We start from the raw sequence: 20823 nt of genomic DNA, 5'->3' as shown, positions 1-20823 counted from the left end.
AACTGTTTTTTAATGTCAGAGGGTATGATTCCTCCAGCCTGGCTTGCAAGACTTTTCTCAGGTCATGAATGTGCAAAGCTAGGGCCTTGCACAACAGAATGATCCTTCACTTGCATGCATCTTGTCATATTCTGAATTTTGCTTTACAAAAAAAAAAAAAAAAAAAGCTAACACTTGGTGTTACTTTTAGCAGCATCCACATGCTTTTTTGTATGAACATGCTGCGTGATGTCAGTGCGGCCTCCATGGGTGATGGAAAAGTGAGCTCCACGACCTTCACTAACTGGACGTCTATTGATAGGGGATTGTGATTGGATAGTTTAATCCAGTCATGTACTTCAAATAACATGGTGTGATTTTATTGGTTTTACAAGTCGTGTCCTTGGCTACCTTTGATTAGAATACTCACGTGACTGAGAAAGCCGCATAGGCGACAGAGAAATTTTAGGAGAGGGGAAATACGAGACAAAACACAATTTTTTCAGATTAAGTCGGGACACTAGAAAAAGTGCTTAAAAATGGGACTGTCCCAGGAAAAACTGGACGTCTGGCCACCCTACATAAAATGTATCAGCTGTTCTTTAAGCCTATATATATATATATAGCACAACTGGCTCTAACAAGGATAGAAAGAGATGTGGAAGACCAGATGTACAACTAAACAAGAGGATAAGTACATCAGAGTCTCTAGTTTGAGAAATAGACGTCTCACATGTCCTCAGCTGACAGCTTCATTGAATTCTACCCACTCAACACCAGTTTCATGTACAACAGTAAAGAGAAGATTCAGGGGTGCAGGCCTTATTGACACAGTACCATTGTTCTGTGCTTACAGCTGAGTGCACAGAGCTTTCTTGCAACATCAGTACTTTCAGTGTCCTCAAATGCCCTTTCCTAGGTCACACACAGTCCAGGCTTTCTGTGTTAGTTCTTTTCTATAATCTAGTACATTTAATATAAAAAATCAACTATAAAAGAAACACAGACATTGGACAACAGATAATTGGAAAAGAGTGTTATGGATCTTAACCCCATAGAACTTTTGTGGGATCAGCTAGACTGTAAGGTGCGGAGAAGTGCCCGACAAGACAGCCACATCTATGGCGAGTGCTACAGGAAGTGTGGGGTGAAATGTCACCTGAGTATCTGGACAAACTGACAGCTAGAATGCCAAGGATCTGCAAAGCTGTCATTGCTGCACGTCGAGGATTTTTTGATGAGAAATCTTTGAAGTACTTTAAGAAGTTCTGAATTTTTTTCAAATTGTAATAGTAATTTTTCACGTTATTAATGTCCTGACTATACATTGTGATCAGCTGAATGCCACTTTGATGAATAAAAGTACCAATTTCTTTCCATAAGAGCAAAATATGTACATTATTCCAAACTTTTGGCCATCAGTGTATATATCTAAACAATTGCTGAGGGATATGTGATTTTATTTGCCATATAGTTCTAAGTTGTTTGGTTCTCTTCCGGGATCTGGCAACACTGTCAACCAGTACGTGTCACTGTGCGTCTGCGCCGAGAGAAGGAGGGGCGTGTCTTCCACTCTGTCTTTTTATTTATTTCTTTGTTTCCAGCAGAAAAAAATAACCGCAGCGGAATATTCCTCTGCGGAACTGCCAATGTTTCCCGTCCGAATAAAGACAGAACCCTGGACTATACTGCTGTAGTTATTAAAAAGCCCGATTTAAGGGGGCGAGAATGAAGCGGCGCAATGCGGACTGCAGCAAGCTCCGACGGCCCTTAAAACGGAACCGAATCACCGAGGGGATCTACGGCAGGTACGACCCAGACCCCCCCCCCCGTTAAAATTCCCAAAACTAAATAAAAAAAACCCGATTTCACTTTCTTTATTGTCTAAGATAATCAGATCTCATTAGAGGTCGTAAATCATATAGCCGAGCTAAGCTACCGTCAACAGAGCTGACTTGAGGTAGACAGCCGTCTCCGCAGAAATGAATGAGCTACTGTAGGCCTCATCGTGAGCATCGTACAGCGATTCGTTTTAAAAGAATAAAACCCGCGAAACATTGCGGTGTGGGCTCGAGACACGACCGTTAGAGCCAGTAACTGTAAAGTATTAAATGATTGACGTGACAGGACCGTTAGTCTGTCAGTAACAGATCTGAAAGGAACATTTGGTTGTGATTTGTCTTCGCCTCACACGACCAGATTTTCAAGAATGAAAAATAGAGTAATTTAGTTAGCAAATCTTATGTAAAATTGTGACAGACAGTGAGAGGTTTAGTCAAAATAGTATTTCTTTCTTTTTCTTTTTTTTTAAATACACCGGAAGGACTGTGTAGATGCCTCAAATAACTAAAGTTTGCCCAGTATTTACTCAGAAGTACTATGTAATTCAGCCTGTTTTTCTTCTAGATATTAGATAGAAATCTCTATGATTTTCCACAGGATTAATTATTGGTCATTTAAATAACCTTTACCTAATTTACCATCTCAAAAATACAGTTGTGGCACCAAGGCACAGTGATGGTATAAGATCCTAATACCATAGCACTGTTTGATTAATAAATACATATACCATGTTGTATACTGGGTACTTCAATAACACAGTGGTATTACCATTATGGTATTGTCCAATTTAATATTATGGTTGGCTAACTGACTGATTGTAGTCATTATGTAGTCAGAGCCAGTTGGTAATCTCCGTGTTTGTGCCTTTTGTTGTGTTGTCAGGTTTGGCAGTGTATCTAAATCAGATAAATGTAGCTGTCAATCAAACATTGTGGGGTTTCTACTCGTACCCATTTTTTCTTGTGTGTGTGGTATTTCCCCAATAAAATACTCCTGGTGCAAAAATTCAAGCAGCTCAGCTTTGTTTGATGGCTTGTGGATCACATTCCAGAGGTTTTCAATGGGGTTCAGGTCTCTGAACGAATCTGCCCGATTTCCGCCTTGCTGAAGCACCCTGAGATCATCACCGATACTCCACAAAATTTCACAGTGGGTGCGAGACACTGTGGCTTGAAGGCCTCTCCAGGTCTCCTCTAACCATTAGACGACCAGGTGGAGGATCGGTGACGATCTGGGGGTGATTCAGCAAGGGTGGAATCGGACAGATTCGTCTTTGTGAAGGACACATGAATCAAGCCACGTACAAGGTTATCCTGGAAGAAAACTTGCTTCCTTCTGCTCTGACACTGTTCCCCAACTCTGAGGATTGGTTTTTCCAGCAGGACAATGCTCCTTGCCACAAAGCCAGGTCAGTCATGGTGTGGATGGAGGACCACCGGATCAAGACCCTGTCATGGCCAGCCCAATCTCCATACCTGAACCCCATTGCAAACCGCTGGAATGTGATCAAGAGGAAGATGGATGGCCACAAGCCATCAAACAAAGCTGAGCTGCTTGAATTTTTGCACCAGGAGTGGCATAAAGTCACCCAACAACAGCAATGTGAAAGACTGGTAGAGAGTAAGCCAAGACACATGAAAGCTGGGTCATTCCACCAAATATTATTTTATAAACCTTTCCTAAGTTAAAACATTTGTATTGTGTTGTTTAAAAATGAATATGAACTTGTTTTCTTTGCATTATTCGAGGTCTGATAACACTGCATCTTTTTTTGTTATTTTGACCAGTTGTCATTTTCTGCAAATAAATGCTCTAAATGACAATATTTTTATTTGGAATTTGGGAGAAATGTTGTCAGTACTTTATAGAATAAAACAAAAATGTAAATTTTTCTCAAACACATACCAATAAATAGTAAATCCAGAGAGATTGATAATTTTGCAGTGGTCTCTTAATTTTTTCCAGAGCTGTACTGTTCTTTACATCTTCAAAATAAAACAACACATCAAATACACTAATTCATCACACATCCTAGTTTCCTCTTAATATAGGTTTCTAAATCCTTCCAAAACAATCTTGAATGATAAAGTACAATGATAAAACAAACGAAGAATTGTTTCTTCATTTCACAAAATTCGCAGGTATATGAAATGATTAGCTGGATCAATCTTATTTAAATGGCATTAATTCTGTATTTTCCATGCTTTGTCCCAAGATATACTCCCAAATAAAGAAGACCAAAAAAATCTTGCTGCAGGAAACAATAGAATAGAGCTGTTCGGCCGCGACGTCAATTTGTAGGCGAACCGGGAAGTCTAAATCGCCACGGGTTCCCTTGGGATTTTCTTATGGGTTTTTATAATGTTTTTTTTTTTTTTTTACTTGTGTGTAAAATAAGGTCTGTGGTAAAAATTACTGACACGTGGTTTGTTCTACAACATAAATTGCACACAGTCATAACTCAAACATGAATTTGGAAGCTGACATGCGTTTTTATAAAAAGGTATGTCATTCAATACGGCTTAAAAATTCCTGTTTGTGGTATGACTGTGTGTTATTTATAACAAAACGTTCATGTGTCGTCAAGTAATGTTTACCACAGACCTTACTTTTTTCAGAAGTTCAAAAACCCATAGGAAAGTCCCAAGGGAACCCATGGGCGAATTCTCTTCTGTGTTTTTGGACTACAAGCTGAACAGCTCTATTGCATGTTTCTTATATTTGCTTTTAGAATAAGCCCTCATAAAGGAACATTAAGTTTAACGTATGGGGTGTTTAATCATGGTGTTGACCTATGGTCTTTCTCTGCCATTGTTTGGGTCTGTTCAGCAGGTCTATTGTGGGTTTACAGGTGACATCAGTAAGATCCAGGTCACAGTTTTTAGCTGATTTAGCTCAACCCTCTGGATGAAGCCCTGTCATGGATTGCTCATGTGTGTATCAAGGCTGATGAAAGTTTGCTGGTAATAATGTAAGTGAATGTATTAGTGCTCAGGTACTGAATATCTGCAAGATAAAGTGGCAACAAATTTGCAGATTATTATTTTAGATTTTATTAAACCAGTCACTACTGTCTGTGGACGTTATGGGTTTTGCCATAAGAATTTCAGCTCTACTTTCGGTGTAGTAAAACAACATTTGATAAGTGTAGTGGGAATTGGTGGTTGAGTTTAATGTAAGTGGATTGGTTTCACTTACCGGTGCTTTTAGGGGTGGACGATATAGCTTAAAAAATTTATACAGCTATCTTGATATTTTTGAGGACTAGGTAAAAATCTTAAACTTCATCTAAACAATCCCGATATGAATTCTTAAAATTTCAAGATTGATTTTTTATTTTTTATTCAAGATTTACTTTTACTATAAAGTTTACTTTTGGTATTTTAAATAAGTAGCAATTGAACTGCATATTTTGGTCATATTTTTGTATCAAGTTAGAAGGTTCTTTATATGTTTAATTAGCTGAGAGAGAATTTATTTCATATGCAAGCAAAATGGACACTATAACTTAAATATACCAAATGAGTCCAATTCGAAATCAAATTGTATTGAAATTGAATCGATCAGTCAATCAGAATCATGTCAGTCAGAATCGAATCAAATCGGGAAGTCCGTCAAGATACAGAGCCCTAATATTTTTCACACTTTTGATGATACTAAACATGTATCCCTATTTACTTGTTTTGAAATGGCTCCATTCTGGTATGTAAAACCCTTTTTTTCACAATCCAATTCATTCCAGATGGAAAAAGTCAACCCTACACATTTTCTCGTTGATTATTCTGTTTCAGTTGGAAATTTGTCAGATTACAGAAGTGAAATGGGTTGTGAATCCCATTTGATGTCGACTTTAAATTAGAGATTTATTAAAACATCTCTCTAAAGAACGCTCTTTAGGCGGTCGCACACTGGACGAGAAGCGCCGCGTTGCGGCTAGGACACGGCACAGGTATCAAACATGGGGCATGTCGATGCGGTTCAGGTTGCAGACAGTACAAACAAAAGTTACCAAGGTTTTTCTGTTCTTCAAGAATGAAGAACGCTAAAGTAAATAATCTATGTCCTTTGATAATTATTTGAGTTGAATTTAATAGAAAATATGCAAATTGCGCTCCATGTTGTGGCAGAAATTTGAGCAGCCTCCAGAGTCGTAGCTGGGCACCGCCGTCAGACACCGAGTGGTGGCGGCAGTGTGGATACCTCCATTGAAACCAGCTGTTTTGAATTTTAGAACACGCCATGTCATCCGTCAGACGCGTCTGGTGTGCGACCCCCTTTAGGCTTTTGTTCGCGCCGTAGAGCAAATAATGTAAGCGAGGCTGACTGTTATGACTGCAGTTGTTTTGCTAGCATGTCCAGATTACTTGTCATAGTAACGATGCAAACTTGCATTGGTTCACCATGCATGAGAGTTTAGCAATGGATGCTCTTCTATTGATTATGTTTTTCATGAGGGCAGTGTCCAAATATAAAACATGCATCACAGATAACGGCGTAAAAACGGGAATGCAGTGTTTGTCCCTGCTGTCACTGCAGGTACTATAGTTAAGAAAGAGACATTCAGCATTTACATTGCATTGTGGTGGCTTGCTATTATTATTGTTTTCCCTTCTAAGTGCCCTGCGAAGACATCATTTATGCAGTTTGGAATGATGTTTTAGTGCAATTCCTTAAGCAACAACCCGTCGTGCACAACGAATGATGAAAACATTACACGAAATCCGATCCGACCGTCCAGACTGAGACACATTAACAAAAATCTGATATTAGCTAATCAGATTTCAAACCACCTGTGAATGTTGTTTGGATTGGGCTTGTAAAAATCTTATTTTAAGTGTTTTTGTCTGGTTCAGACTACAAAAACTAAACGGATTTGAAACACAGGCCAAAATTTTTTTTGTGAACATAGTGTTATACTTGTGTCACAAAACTAGGCTAATAACACTTCAGAAAACTTGACTGTAAAATAAAAAGTGCATAAAAATAATCTCAACATTTACAATAGCTGCTTTTCTACCATTGGGCCAAACTGTTCTGGTTGCTGAACATGCCGTTCTGTACCTGTCTGGGCTTGCTGGCACAGTTACGGTTTAGTTTTCCACTGTGGCGCTGTGAAATCGGATTAGACTGACTAAGTGACCAATCGTTTGTCGCCACGTACTACACTGCTTGGCCAAAAAAAAAGTTACCGTTTGGATTTAAATAAGCAGATACTTAAGAGCCTATGATTGGATCATTATTGCAGTGATTTTAATGTTTCAGCTGGCAACAATTCTTTTAACCCTAAATGATGCAGTGTGTAGCTTCTCATTTCTTAAGCAACCATGTCGGAAGACGTATCCCGTGGTCGTGGAAAAATGATTGGCCTGCATCAAGCAAAGAAAACAACTAAAGACATTGCTGCAATCACTGGAATTGGGTTAAGAACTGTCCAACGCATTATTAAAACCTGGAAGGATAGTGGTGAACCGTCAGCTTCGTGGAAGAAATGTTGTCAGAAAAAAAACTTGAATGATTGTGATCGGAGATCACTAAAACGCTTGAAGTCACATCATAAAAAAGTCGACAGTAGAACTTACGGCTGTGTTTAATAGTGAAAGTAAGAGCATTTCCACAGGCACAATGCAACGAGAACTTACAGGATTGGGACTAAACCGCTGTGTGGCCGCTAGAAAGCCACTTGTTAGTGAGGCTAATCGGAAAAAACGACTTCAGTTTGTTAGGGAGCATAAAGATTGGACTGTTGAGCAATGGAAAAAGGTCATGTGGTCTGATGAGTCCAGATTTACCCTATTCCAAAGCGATGGGTGCGTCAGGGTAAGAAGGGAAGCTCATGAAGCGAGGCATCCGCCATGCATAGTGCCCACTGTAACACTGGAGGTAATGTCATGATCTGGGGATGCTTCAGTTGGTCAGGTCTAGGCTCAGAAACATTATGCGGCAATAAAATGAAGTAAGCTGAGTACCTGAATGTACTGAATGACTTGATGGCACGGGCATATTCCAGGATGACAATACCATGATTCATCTGGCTCAAATTGTGAAAGAGTGGTTCAGGGAGCATGAGGAATCATTTTCACACATGAATTGGCCACCACAGATTCCTGACCTTTACCCCATTGAAAGTCTTTGGGATGTGACTTTACGGAGTGGTTCGACTCTTCTGTCATCAATACAAGATCTCGGCCAAATATTAATGCATCTCTGGATGGAAGTAAATGTTGTGACGTTGCATAAGGTTGTCTAAACAATGCCACAATGAATGCGCGCTGTAATCAAAGCTAAACACTGTCCAACTAAATATTAGAGTATGCAACTTTTTTTCTTTCAGTGTAAAAGTGTTCCACAAGCACAGATCTCTGTTGTGAGTATGGTTAGCAAACCATGCTGAAAAATCCGGACTGGGTACCCTTTGTAATCGCACCGTACTGAACCATACTCAAGTGGAAATGCTACTAGAACCATTAATGTGGTAATGGTTTTACTATAACCATTCTGTGCTCAGAACTGTTTGGCCCAATGGTGGAAAAATGCTCAATATTGCTTAATTTTATACTGCCACAAAATCATCACAAACAACCTAGGCCTATATCATGATACACATTATGATATATTGCTCTAATTGCATCTGTTATAGATCCAGTCGTAAGGGTAATGCTACTGCCGCAGAGAGATTACGTTGTAACACTGAGCTTTGCTCACTGGGTAAAAGCCTGGCACTGTTCCTGGCATTAAAGACCGGTTGCCAGAATTCGCCCATTCTCAAGCAGTTCTACTGTCAACGTCTGTTATTATGCTTGCTGTTCGGCAACATTGGCTCTTTAGTGATTTCAAACGTTGACAAAATTTTGCATGTGATATCAAGTCTGCATTTGGGAAATATGTCAGAGCTTTTTTTATGTTAAGACAGGAATTTCCATGGTCATGAAAAACCTGGAAATATCAGTGAATTTTAAAGTTATGAACCTTGGAAAGTAAGAGATATGAATAAAATCTTATAGAATGTCATATATTGTTAATATAATTTTTACTAGTTATGCTCCACTCTAAAATATTTCAATGACTGGAAATGGCTCTTTAGTACAACTGCATTTCAGAGCCATGTTAAAAAACAACGATGATTTTGAGAAAAAGTCATACTCTGTCTGGTTCTTTCTCCTGAATAAATTAATTTTCCTACATAACACTGCAGTGTCCGGATACTAATAATAACTCCATGCTGATGCAACAAAAGACCAAGGATTTTTTTATTGCTAAATCCTATCCTAAAGTATATGATTTAACTAAATCCTACACATCCATTTCTTGCATTGATGAAGCTGCTGGCTCGGTTTTCTATCGTTGTGATGATGCACTCTTTCTCGTAATATTGTGATTTTTCTTTTCTCAAAATATTTCTGCTTTATTCACCCAATATAATACTTGATTATCATAATGCTACGACTTTATTCTCGTAATTCTGACTTTATTCTCAAAATATTACAACTTTAATGTCATAATTCTATGACTTTATTCTCGTAATCGTAGATATTTGTTTTCCCCAACGTGGCACTAAAATGCTGTCGTACTTTAGTTTGTGCGATTGTATGATTTATTTAAAAAATGCTTATCTAGCAATCACATAAGACAAGGAAAGTGTTAGAAATTAATCAAAAGGTGTATATAACATAATGCTGTATACACAATCTTTCAAAAGAGGGACATAGAACCATACATTTGTACATGCAGCAAAATGCAAGGTTGTTTCACTTTCAGTTTAAGAACATATTGTTTCTTCTATTATTCTAATGGATGTTACATTGGCAGAACAATAGAACTAATATATTATGAATGATCATGTTTATCAAGAAATGAAAGGCAGGGAGCATCAAAGCAGCAGTTCAGTTTTTTGCGGCATTGGTTTTTTTTTTTAATGGGCATACATCATCATTCTTTTTCATTATTGAAATCTCTTTCTCCCGTTTGCATGTGTAATATTGAGCTGCAATATTAGATCTTTGTTTTTGATTCAACTGTCCATTGATGATATAATCTGTAAAGTTACTTCTGTAACACCTGTTATCTTGTGTTTGTTGTCCAATTTACACACAATAATCATTGCTGTCATCAAAATGCTATTAATAGCATCTTCAACACCTGTATGAGCAGCATGTCACCTGTTCTGAAGAAATATGCAGAAGTGGTTAGATGGATGCAAATCATTTTAAACAGGAGAGCTGTAACATGCAACAATTGTTGAGAAAGTGTTTCTTTAAACATACTTTACACTCATGATTGTTGATATTTTTCTTTCTTTTGACAGTATACACTCACTAAACCCTTTATTAGGAACACCTGTACACCTACTTATTCATGTGATTATCTAATCAGCCAATCATGTGGCACCAATGCAGTGCATAAAATCAAGCATATATGGGTCAATAGCTTCAGTCAATGTTCACATCAACCATCAGAATTGGAACAAAATGTGATCTCAGTGATTTGGACCGTGGCATGATTGTTGGTGCCAGATGGGCTGGTTTGAGTATTTCTGTAACCGCTGATCTCCTGGGATTTTCACACCCAACAGTCTCTAGAGTTTACTCAGAATGGTACCAAAAGCAAAAAAAACCTCCAGTGAGCTGCGGTTCTGCAGACGGAAATGCCTTGATGATGAGAGAGGTCAACAGAGAATGGCCAGACTGTTTCAAGCTGATAGAAAGACTGTGGCAACTCAGGTAACCACTCTGTACAATTGTATTGAGCAAAATAGCATCTCAGAGTACACAACACGTCGAACCTTGAGGCGGATGGGCTACAACAGCAGAAGGCCATGTCATGCACTTTATAAGAGCCATAGTGTTCCCAATAAAGTAATCAGTGAGTGTATATTTATGTGTAAACATCATGCTATGTATTGGGGGAAAGAAAACAGAAAGATTTGACTGTAGTTTTAGCTAACTCTTCAGATGCTCAGGGCCACTTGTTTGGTCTTATTCACAGAGTTGCAGGGTAGAAATATTGAAATGAAATGGATAAATGATGATAATCTCTCTTTCTGTTTCTCAGTACGTTCCTGTACCTGAAGTTTCTAGTGGTCTGGGCGCTGGTGCTGCTGGCAGACTTTGTGCTGGAGTTCCGCTTCGAGTACCTCTGGCCTTTCTGGCTTTTCATTCGCAGTGTTTACGACTCCTTCAGATACCAGGGCCTGGTGAGCATGAGAATCAGCAATGCTGCCTTGCACAGCAGTGTTTGCCCTCTTATTGACTAAAATTCATGAAACAATAGCAGACACATTTGCTCTGTTCCAAAACCTTGTGAGCATCCTACAGAGGCAGCATTTAAAGGTGTTCTGTGAGCTGTCTAATGTCACTCCATAGCTTAATTCCCAAACCTGCCTACCTAGACAGCATAATAGTATTCTCAATTAACCCTTTTAAAATGTACACTAAGGTTCATATCATCTATGTGATGATGAGCACTGATGCACCTCTCTCTGTATTTCAGGCTTTCTCAGTGTTCTTTGTGTGTGTGGCATTCACATCAGATATTATATGTCTGCTGTTCATCCCAGTGCAGTGGTTGTTCTTCGCAGCCAGTACATACGTGTGGGTACAGTACGTCTGGCACACAGGTAAGAGCCGCACACCTGTTCATTTTACACTTTCTTTCTGTGTTCAGTTTGTTTGAGTGACTCATCCAGTCTGACATAGCAACATTGGCTCAGCCAGTAATGTGAGTTTGGGACTGGACTATCTGTTTGTTAAACCAGTGAAAGTCGGGGAGTTTTCTGCAATATATTTGAAAACAGTGATCCAGTGAACAATTCCGCTTGGTGATGCATAAATTACACACTTCAGCTTGGACTTCTACAGCACTTTTTCTACATTGACAGACTTTATGAGAGGATTACTCTCATGCTGTTGTGAGCTTTTATTGTCATGGCAAGGTATATTCTCTCTTAATAACGCATGCAGACTGTGATCATGCAGCTGCAAGCGTGGTTATTTCTGCTGGTATGACAAAGCAGCTCTGGATCTTGATGTAAACAAAAGGATTTGCCTCAGATGACTCATTCACTCTCTTATTCAGAGCTGTGAACAGTACAAAAATATGACCAAGTCACATTTCACACCAAAATCAAAAGAAAGAAAAAATATATATTTTGTTGTTATTGCAAAGTATTACTGATTTATTTGTGCTATTCTAAGTAAACAGCTGTCATGTATCATTGTTACACTCACTCGTTGTACTGCTTTTATTGTCTGAAATAGTGCGAGCACATGCTAACATTCCATTCTCCTCTCTCATTTCTACAGAAAGAGGGGTCTGCCTTCCCACTGTGTCGCTCTGGATACTTTTTGTTTATATCGAGGCAGCTATCAGATTTAAAGATTTGAAACACTTTCATGTGGACTTGTGTCGTCCGTTTGCAGCGCACTGGTACGTTATTTTTCACAATCCTCCTTCACACTGTCAAATCGCATTCTGGTATAGATAGTAAAATACATAACAACAACATCTATTGAGCATGTTTAAAGTAGCTGGTTGGGCATCTCCCCAGTGAAATACAGGCGGGGCTTGAAGTGCAGGGGCACACCCACATAAGGGGCCAGGCTGGCACTGATCCACCCAGATTAACAGCTGGTCCACCCAAGCATACCTGTTATAATATAATGACTTGGAAATAATGACAAACATTTAGTGTTTTATTAGTTTTCATACTAGACATTATTTTCATGACAACTAAGGACATATTCTCCACAAATTCTTATTTCCATAATGTATCCGAACAGCTTACTTTTCAGTTTTTTTCATTTTTGAAATATCGTACAATCTGACAAGCAACAATTATAAAGGACAGAAATCACACTGAGAGAGAGAGAGAGAGAGAGAGAGAGAGAAAGGAAAGGAAAAAAAAAAAGATTTTGAGAGATTTACCCAAAGAGACCATGCCTGAATCAGTGTGGGTTTTAGGTTTATTCCATTCGTTAACATTAGTTAATGCAGTAGGTATCATGAACTGACAATGAACAATATATTTTTTACAGCATTTATTAATCTTTGTTAATGTTGGACTCAGACTTTCAATATTAAACCATAAAAATCCAGTTCAAAAATACAGATAATTACGTGTTTAATACTGTGATAATCTAAACAAAGAGTGAAATAAACAAACCATTTCAATATTTTTTAACAAGTGTGTGCCAAATAAAGAAGAGCATGCTTGAGATGAAATATGAGTCAAGTGATGTTTGAAGAAAACAAAGAAATATCACTTGTGAGCAGAATATTTTTATTGGTTGTCATTTCCAATCAAGCTGTAATATTGCCAAATTAGTGTGAACATATTATTTAATTATGTGTCTTGTTTAGGATGAATCAAATGTTAGCCATGAAATTAGCCATAGCAAGACAAAGGAGTCAAAAAATGTTGCACCAGAGAATTCTATTAAACTCAGTACAGAATTTGAGATGTGGTGGAAATGACACTGTCGTGGGATTTTTCGTGACTTTAGAAAAAAAGACATAAATCTCCTGTGATCACTTGTAAATGTGTACATCAGTGCTAATCCAATTACATCCTATTTTTATTTATTTTTTTGTGTTTGTTTGTTTGCAGTATCGGGTACCCAGTGGTGACGCTGGGCTTTGGTTTTAAGAGTTATGTAAGTTATAAGATGCGTCTGCGGAAACAGAAAGAAGTGCAGAAAGAAAATGAGTTTTACATGCAGCTGCTGCAGCAGGCATTACCTCCAGAACAACAGCTCATGCAGAGACAAGAGAGAGAAGCCGAGGAAGGTAAGGATGGAGGGAGGTTTTAATGGAGGTTTAGAAGGACATGAGGTGGAGTAAATGACAGAATCTCTCTCTCTCTCTCTCATGCATAAGCAGCAGCATCTAAAGGCATCCAAGATGTCGACTCTCCAGCTGTGGTGCAAAACGGCTCGGCAGGCAGTAAAAAACCTTCATCCAACACATTACCAGAGTTGGAATACAAAGAGAAAGAACGAGGCAAAAACGAGTCCAAAAAACAACACAACCAGAACCAGCATAGCAGTACCAGCAGCAGCAACATCTTACCCTCAGTGGACAGTAAAGCTCTGGAGGTGGAGTACATGGAGAACCATGTGAACAGTAAGAGACTGAGTAGCTCAGATCTGCTGGGCAGCACTGAGAACCTGCTGAAAGACGAACACTCTTCATCCTCCTCCTCTTCTTCCTCTTCCAACTCCAACAAAATTTACAAAAATGCCAGCGGAGGGGGAGGGAGCTCCTCGCCCCAGGGGCACGGAACGGCCAATGGCAACGTACCGTCCTCTTCCGGGCCTTTATCGTCCTCCTCTTCCTCGAGTAAAGGAGACAGGAAACAGAAGTGTGGAGGAGGAAAGAACTCTGCATCGCACAAAGACCCCGTGGAGAACTGCATTCCCAACAATCAGCTGAGCAAACCCGAGGCACTCGTCAGGTTAGACTCACACACATCATGGTTCTGTCTCAAAACCTAGTGAGCTGCCTAGCTAGATGCCGTTTTTGGCCAAAAATGGTGACTAAGTTGGCAGTTCACTGTGTTTTCTGATTCACTTTTGTCCAGTTGAGCCTGTTTAAAACCGGTATGAATATCTGACTCAGGTGATCCATTCACAAGCGGGAAGGTAAGACAGATCACCGTTTACATGACATGTGTCTCCTGTGACCTGCTTGTGATGGGATTTCAAGTGGAGGGTCTTTTATGACTACATACATCACTCATTACGCCAGTGTGTTACTACATGTTGATAGTGTTTGTGTGTGTTTCAGGCTGGAGCAGGACATTAAGAAGCTGAAGGCAGACCTGCAGGCGAGCAGACAAACAGAACAAGATCTGCGTAGTCAGCTGGGCTCACTGGGCAGCTCTGAACGCAGCATACGCTCCGAGCTGGGACAGTTGCGACAGGAGAACGAACTACTGCAAAACAAGTGAGACATCCCTTCTACTGTCTGCTCCATAAGACAGTGCAGAGGAGTGTATCTGTATTAATGGATACTGTATGTGTCTGTGTGTGTTCAGACTTCATAACGCTGTACAGACGAAGCAGAAAGATAAGCAGACAGTGGGGCAGCTGGAGAAGCGACTGAAGGCTGAACAGGAGGCTCGTGCTGCAGCAGAGAAACTGTTAGCAGAGGAAAAGAAACGCAAGAAACTAGAGGAGGCCACAGCGGCCCGTGCAGTCGCTCTCGCAGCCGCAACCAGGTGCGCATGACGCATATAAGCAGCCATATTCCATTCTGCCTACGAAGGCAAATCGGAGCATAGTTGAGCCAAACCTGTCTGTCACATGCCCGATTTCTGTCATGACTCAAGCCTTTACATGGTATTCCATTGTGTATCTTGCATTCCATTCAGTTCCATTCTATACCATGTAATTCATGTCTCTCCCATTGTAATTTATTTCACAACATGCATTCCATTCCATCAACTTCTATTCTGTTTCATAAGTTTAATTTCATCCCATCAACTTATTCTATTTTATTCTATTCAATTCTAAAACATGCATTCCATTCTATCAACAACTGTTTTCTATTTTATTCCACAACATGCATTCAATTGCATTCTACAACATGCATTCCATTCCATCAACTTCTTTTCTATTCTGTTCCATAACATGCATTCCATACCATTAACTTCTATTCTATAACTTGCATTTCATTCCATCAACTTATTCTATTCTATTCCATAACATGCATTCCATTCCATTCCATCAACTTCTATTCTATTCTAAAACTTGCATTTAATTCCATCAACTTATTCTATTCCATAACATGAATTCCATTCTATTCCATTCTATAACATGCATTGCATTCCATCAACTTCTGTTCTAAAACTTGCATTTCATTTCATTCTATCAATTTATTCTATTCTATTCCATAACACACATTCCATTCTATTCTGTATTCTATAACATGCATTTCATTTCATCAACTTGTATTCCATTCTATATTATGCATTCCATTCCATTCTATTCTTTAACATGCATTAATTCCATCAACTTATTCTGTTTGATTCTATTCAGTAACATGCATTTTGTTCCACAACATGCGTTCAATTCCATCAACAACATCCATTCCATAACATGCATTGTATTCCATTCTATTTTATTCCATTCTCTTCTATTCCATAACATGCATTCCATTTCATCTACTTCTATTCTGTTCCATTACATGCATTCCATTCCATTAACTTATTTTATTCCATTTTATTTAATTGTATTCTATTCTCTTCTTTTTCATATTGTGCATTCCCACCTCAACCATTCTTTACCTTGTATACATGCACATGTATTTCATTCTATTCCATTCTTTATCTGACTGTTTTTCCAGATTATTTCTGACTGTTTTTCAGAACTCTGTCCATTGTTTATAATTCTTTTTTCCTGTTCAGTTATGTTGGCATTGCATGATTTCAGTTTCATACAACTGCAGGACAACTTGTTCAACATTAGTTCATATGCAGCAACATTTAATAATGTGTGTGTTTGTGTGTGTCTGTCAGAGGTGAATGCACAGAGTCTCTGAGGAGGCGGATTTCTGAGCTTGAGACGGAGTGTAAGAAGCTTACACTGGACATCAAGGTGAAGGAGGATCAAATCAGAGAGCTGGAGCTCAAAGTCCAGGTCAGGAGATGTTCTTGTGAACATTCACTCAGGATCTCCTTCAAAATCTCCTGTTTCTTCTGTAAATGGAGAAAAAGTACTGTAGATAAAAACAATTTTTCTGATTCCGCCGCCTGTCATGTAGGAGTTGCATAAGTATAAGGAGAATGAGAAGGACACAGAGGTTCTGATGTCAGCCCTGTCAGCGATGCAGGATAAAACCCAACACCTGGAGAACAGCCTCAGTGCTGAGACCAGAATCAAGCTGGACCTCTTCTCTGCCCTGGGAGATGCTAAGAGACAGCTGGAGATCGCACAAGGTCTAACATCCCGACCTTACCCACATTAAAGTGTAGCTTTTGTTGTTGAGCATGACTTGCATAATAAGTAGCTTAAAATCTTAGGTGCACTGCTGTTTTAAAAAGGTAGTTCACCCAAAAATGAAATTTCTGTCATGATTTAACCTCATGTTGTTCTTTTCAGGTCAGATCCTGCAGAAAGACCAAGAGATAAAAGACCTGAAACAGAAGATCGCAGAAGTGATGGCTGTCATGCCCAGCGTGGTGTATTCAGCAGATACGGGCAGCATGACCCCAGTCACGCCCCATTACTCCTCCAAGTTCATGGACACCAGTCCATCAGGCCTGGATCCAAACGCATCTGTTTACCAGCCCCTAAAAAAATGAATGCTTGTTTCCCACCACAACAGACCTCCACTCATATACACACACACACACACACACACAAAAACACACACACTTACGGTCCTCCCTGATTGTTTATTTTTCCTCCATAGGCCCAGATTCAGTTCATCTTTTGGCATGTCTGTGGCTCAGATTACTTTTTTTTTTCTGGGTTTTACGTCTTCTAATACCACAGCTTCTTGCCTGGTCAGAAGGATGTTGTATTGTGTGACAGTATTTGTTGTAGTAAAAAAACAAGAGACAAAAAAAGAAGACTTCTAAGGGACATCACATGTCGAGTAGGAAACTCCTGTTTCTTTTCTCTTGTAAATGTCGAGAAATCTCACAGAAGTCAGTGAGTATCTTCCCTCAGTCAATTCGGAGACCAGTTGACTCACATTTTGGTTTCTCTGTTTTGGATTTCGGCCTTGATTTACTTTTTCGGGGGGAAGGGGGGGCATTGAAAGCAGGGCAAGAGTGAGATCTGTTGTCCCAGGTGCTCTACCCCATATCAGAGGTCAAGACGATTTTTACTCAAGAATGTCACCATCTAAGATGACAAGAATGTAATGCAATGTTGAACATGTCTCGAAAAAACAAAACTCATGTCTGTTCCAAATGTCCCAGAAACAAACGTCAAAATACGACCAAATTATCACATTTTTGTTTAGCGTCTCAGAATCGGACACCTCCTGTTTTTTGTGACTTGTGTGACAGACCGAAGCTTCATCTTCAATGTGGATTGCAATGTGTTCAGTTCTTGCAGATGCACCACAAACTTGCAGATGGCTCTTAACAAGTCCAACAGCATTATTCACGAATAACATAATCAGTGCCTTCATATGGGACCTCATTGGTGGAATTGAAAGATCTCTTCCCCCCGTCATGCCATGCTACAACCAACTTCCCATTTGGGCAACCTTTTGCAAACAGATCACCAGCCATTTGCGAGACAGCTCCACTCCAGTTTATGTCCTCTTACAAACCGGGCTTTTAAATTCGGTCATTTGTTTACATTTATTTATTTATACAGCAATGCACTGCTGACTTCAAAAAGCTCGTAAGGGAATATGTTAAGTATATAAACACAGAATACCCTCCTTGTTTTCATATTGTATTGACCATCTTTCAGTATCAGATGAAAAGCTAGTGTAGTCCAGTGCCAACTACATAGTGGGGATGTAATTTTGTTGAACGAAAAAAAGTGTTTTGGAACCATCAGGTTACTGGCTGGTCCAATTATCGAAGCTGGAGGAGCCTTTTATTATACAATTTTTTTTTTGGTCTTGCTTGCATACATACTTTGTTGTGCCACTTGATGTCGCTATTGCGTTCAGAAAGTATTGCAACTTAACACTCTTAAAGCTGTAAGGCTAGTAGTCCAAGACTTGGGAGTGTTTTCAACGGATCAACATCACTCTCACAATGTGAATTAATACAGAGCTAGACTTCATCAGTGTCTAGTAAACACTGAGTATTACTAGGCTGAAGGGAGAATGCCACATGCCAACCCACTTTTATCAGCATAACCTTCCTTACAAGCTTCAGGTTTGTGTCAATACAGATTTTGCCAACTAAAGGAATCACTTCAGCATTTAAGTCGGTTCCCTTACAAACTTGAGCTCCACGGCTGGATCAAGCATTTCCCAGCTTGTCGGTTTAGCGGTAGAGTTCTGGTGCGGGTCGATTCAGAAGAGGAGAAGTTTACTGTGTTACGTATTCCATTTGATTTATGACGGGTGGGAGGGAGGGGTGGGGTAGCCAGAGTCAGTCCTATGTGGTATTGTAGTGCTCAGAGATGGTTGTTGTTTTAGGTGTCTGTGTTTTTTAACTATGATGTGATGGAGGAAAAGTGGGAAAGTTTACGATGTCAATGTGGTTTAAGTGAAAAAGAGAAAGATTTTGTTTTCTTTGCCCACTGTCACTGCTCTCTTTCTATCTGTTTTTCAGCCAAACCTCGGCTGTACTCAGTCTCTGTGAGGTTTCAAGTAATAAAAGTTTTTTTTTTTTTTTTTTTTTTTTTCAGGCATTTGAGATTTCCTTGTGTTTTGTCCATTGATTGTTGTGAGTAAATGCTAGCAAGCATTTACAAGGCCTGGAAATAAACTTTTAACAAGTGGGACCCCATCTCCTAAAAACATCCGCAGACAAATGAGTAAATTGGTTAAATATTGAAATACACTTTCAAGGCACTACTGCACTGTACATGTTTGCAGCAAGCGGTTTCTCCATTTCGTGCCTCCAGATTCTCAAAGCGATCTAAAAGCGTCTTGTGTGATCTTTTAAGCATAAGAGCTTATTACGTGCATAAATAAATGACCAGAGCATTCATATTAAACATCTCTTTTTATAACCATGCTGCACACAATTAACCTTGCATGAGGTGACTCTAAAGTCTGTTTTCCATGAACATTGTGATGACTGCAAGTCTTTCTTCAATGCATATATTGCTAAATTGACATGCACATAACACCTACATTTCATTCTTTAGATTAGACTGGCACAAGAACAAGCTTTGAGATTATTGGGGTCTTTTAATTAATTATTTTAACATAACCAGCATTACTCATTATTTCTAAGCATTACTGTCCTTATATACTTAAAGTAACAGTATGCACAAAAATGAAAAAAGCTATATAACTATACTGTCTGATATACAATTAGTGCTGAAAAGATTTGAAGAGAAGGGGACCGTGCACAAGTGTCATTCACTAGTAAAAACAACCAAATTCTGCTTTTATATCAGATCAATTTCTGAGTTCCTCACATTCAGATTGTTGCTCTAATCACATATGGATGCATTAATAATGTAAAGGAGCTGTGTTTAGTATGACACTCACGTTCCTCATGCATCAAGTTCCAGTAGAGCAGGATGAACTGGGATAGTGAATTATTCCCACAGACTTTATGGATGTAATGTTTAACACTGAGCCTCCCTCAAGAACCTCATCCACTGGGAACACATGAATATTGGACATCTAATGCTAAATTAAATATATTTCATCTCATATACAATTTAACTTAATTGAACCAGTCTGTAATTTAATGAATTTTGTCATGTGTATACTCTGTATATTCTATCTATCCACACATCCATAACACAATACTTTTTCAATCTATCTCTCTATCTAGCATCCATCCATCCATTTGTTCGTCCATCCATCTATTCATCCATCATTCATTTGCTCATAATCCATCCTTACCTTATTTTTTAATCCATCCATCTTTGTACAGTACACAGTGAAACGAAACAACGTTCCTCTAGGACCATGGTGCTACATAAAACAAACGCAGAACTAGTCTCATGTAGTTCTTTGTTTTATGTTGTTTTATTTAGCACCATGGTCCTGGAGGAATGTTGTTTTGTTTCACTGTGTACTGTACTAGCTGTATATGGTTGAAATGACAATAAAAGCCACTTGACTTGCATCCTTCCATTCATTTAATCCTCCATCCATCCACCAATCCATTTGTTCATCATCATCCATCCTCCATTTGTTCATTATCCATCCATCCGTTTAGCCATCCATCCATCTATTTGTTCATTATCCATGCATTTATCCATCCATTTGTTCATCATCCATGTGTTTATCCATCCATCTATTTGTTCATCATCCATGCATTTATCCATCCATCCATTTGTTCATCATCCATCCATCATTGCATCCATCCAGCCATCCATTTGTTCATCATTCATCCAGTTATCA

The 20823-nt window shown here is 39.0% G+C and overlaps 1 protein-coding gene across 2 annotated transcripts; it reads left to right on the top strand.

Annotated features, from left to right (window-relative positions):
* The first annotated feature begins 1530 nt into the window (after positions 1-1530).
* Positions 1531-20543, top strand: LOC127411933 (macoilin-2-like). Of its 2 annotated transcripts, none has more exons than XM_051647856.1 (11): positions 1531-1787; positions 10870-11011; positions 11308-11434; positions 12120-12243; positions 13424-13602; positions 13696-14269; positions 14602-14760; positions 14852-15034; positions 16334-16454; positions 16579-16753; positions 16917-20543. In XM_051647856.1, the coding sequence occupies exons 1-11, from the start codon at positions 1708-1710 to the stop codon at positions 17117-17119; spliced, it is 2067 nt and encodes a 688-aa protein (XP_051503816.1). In that variant the 5' UTR covers positions 1531-1707; the 3' UTR covers positions 17120-20543. The 2 variants fall into 2 exon arrangements, with proteins under 2 accessions (XP_051503816.1, XP_051503815.1); XM_051647855.1 differs by having other exon boundaries at positions 13693-14269.
* Positions 20544-20823: the final 280 nt, after the last annotated feature.

Source organism: Myxocyprinus asiaticus, chromosome 21, assembly GCF_019703515.2.
Source record: "Myxocyprinus asiaticus isolate MX2 ecotype Aquarium Trade chromosome 21, UBuf_Myxa_2, whole genome shotgun sequence".
Classification (NCBI taxonomy): Eukaryota; Metazoa; Chordata; class Actinopteri; order Cypriniformes; family Catostomidae; genus Myxocyprinus; species Myxocyprinus asiaticus.
Note: the sequence above shows the minus strand (reverse complement) of the source record. Positions and strands in the feature narration are given on the sequence as shown.

Bases quoted from the DNA above. Each gene is read 5' to 3' on its own strand.
- LOC127411933 (XM_051647855.1), top strand. From the start codon at position 1,708: ATGAAGCGGCGCAATGCGGACTGCAGCAAGCTCCGACGGCCCTTAAAA. The intron at 1,788-10,869 runs GTACGACCCAGA...TCTGTTTCTCAG, and splicing joins ACCGAGGGGATCTACGGCAG to TACGTTCCTGTACCTGAAGT. The intron at 16,455-16,578 runs GTCAGGAGATGT...CCTGTCATGTAG, and splicing joins AGCTGGAGCTCAAAGTCCAG to GAGTTGCATAAGTATAAGGA.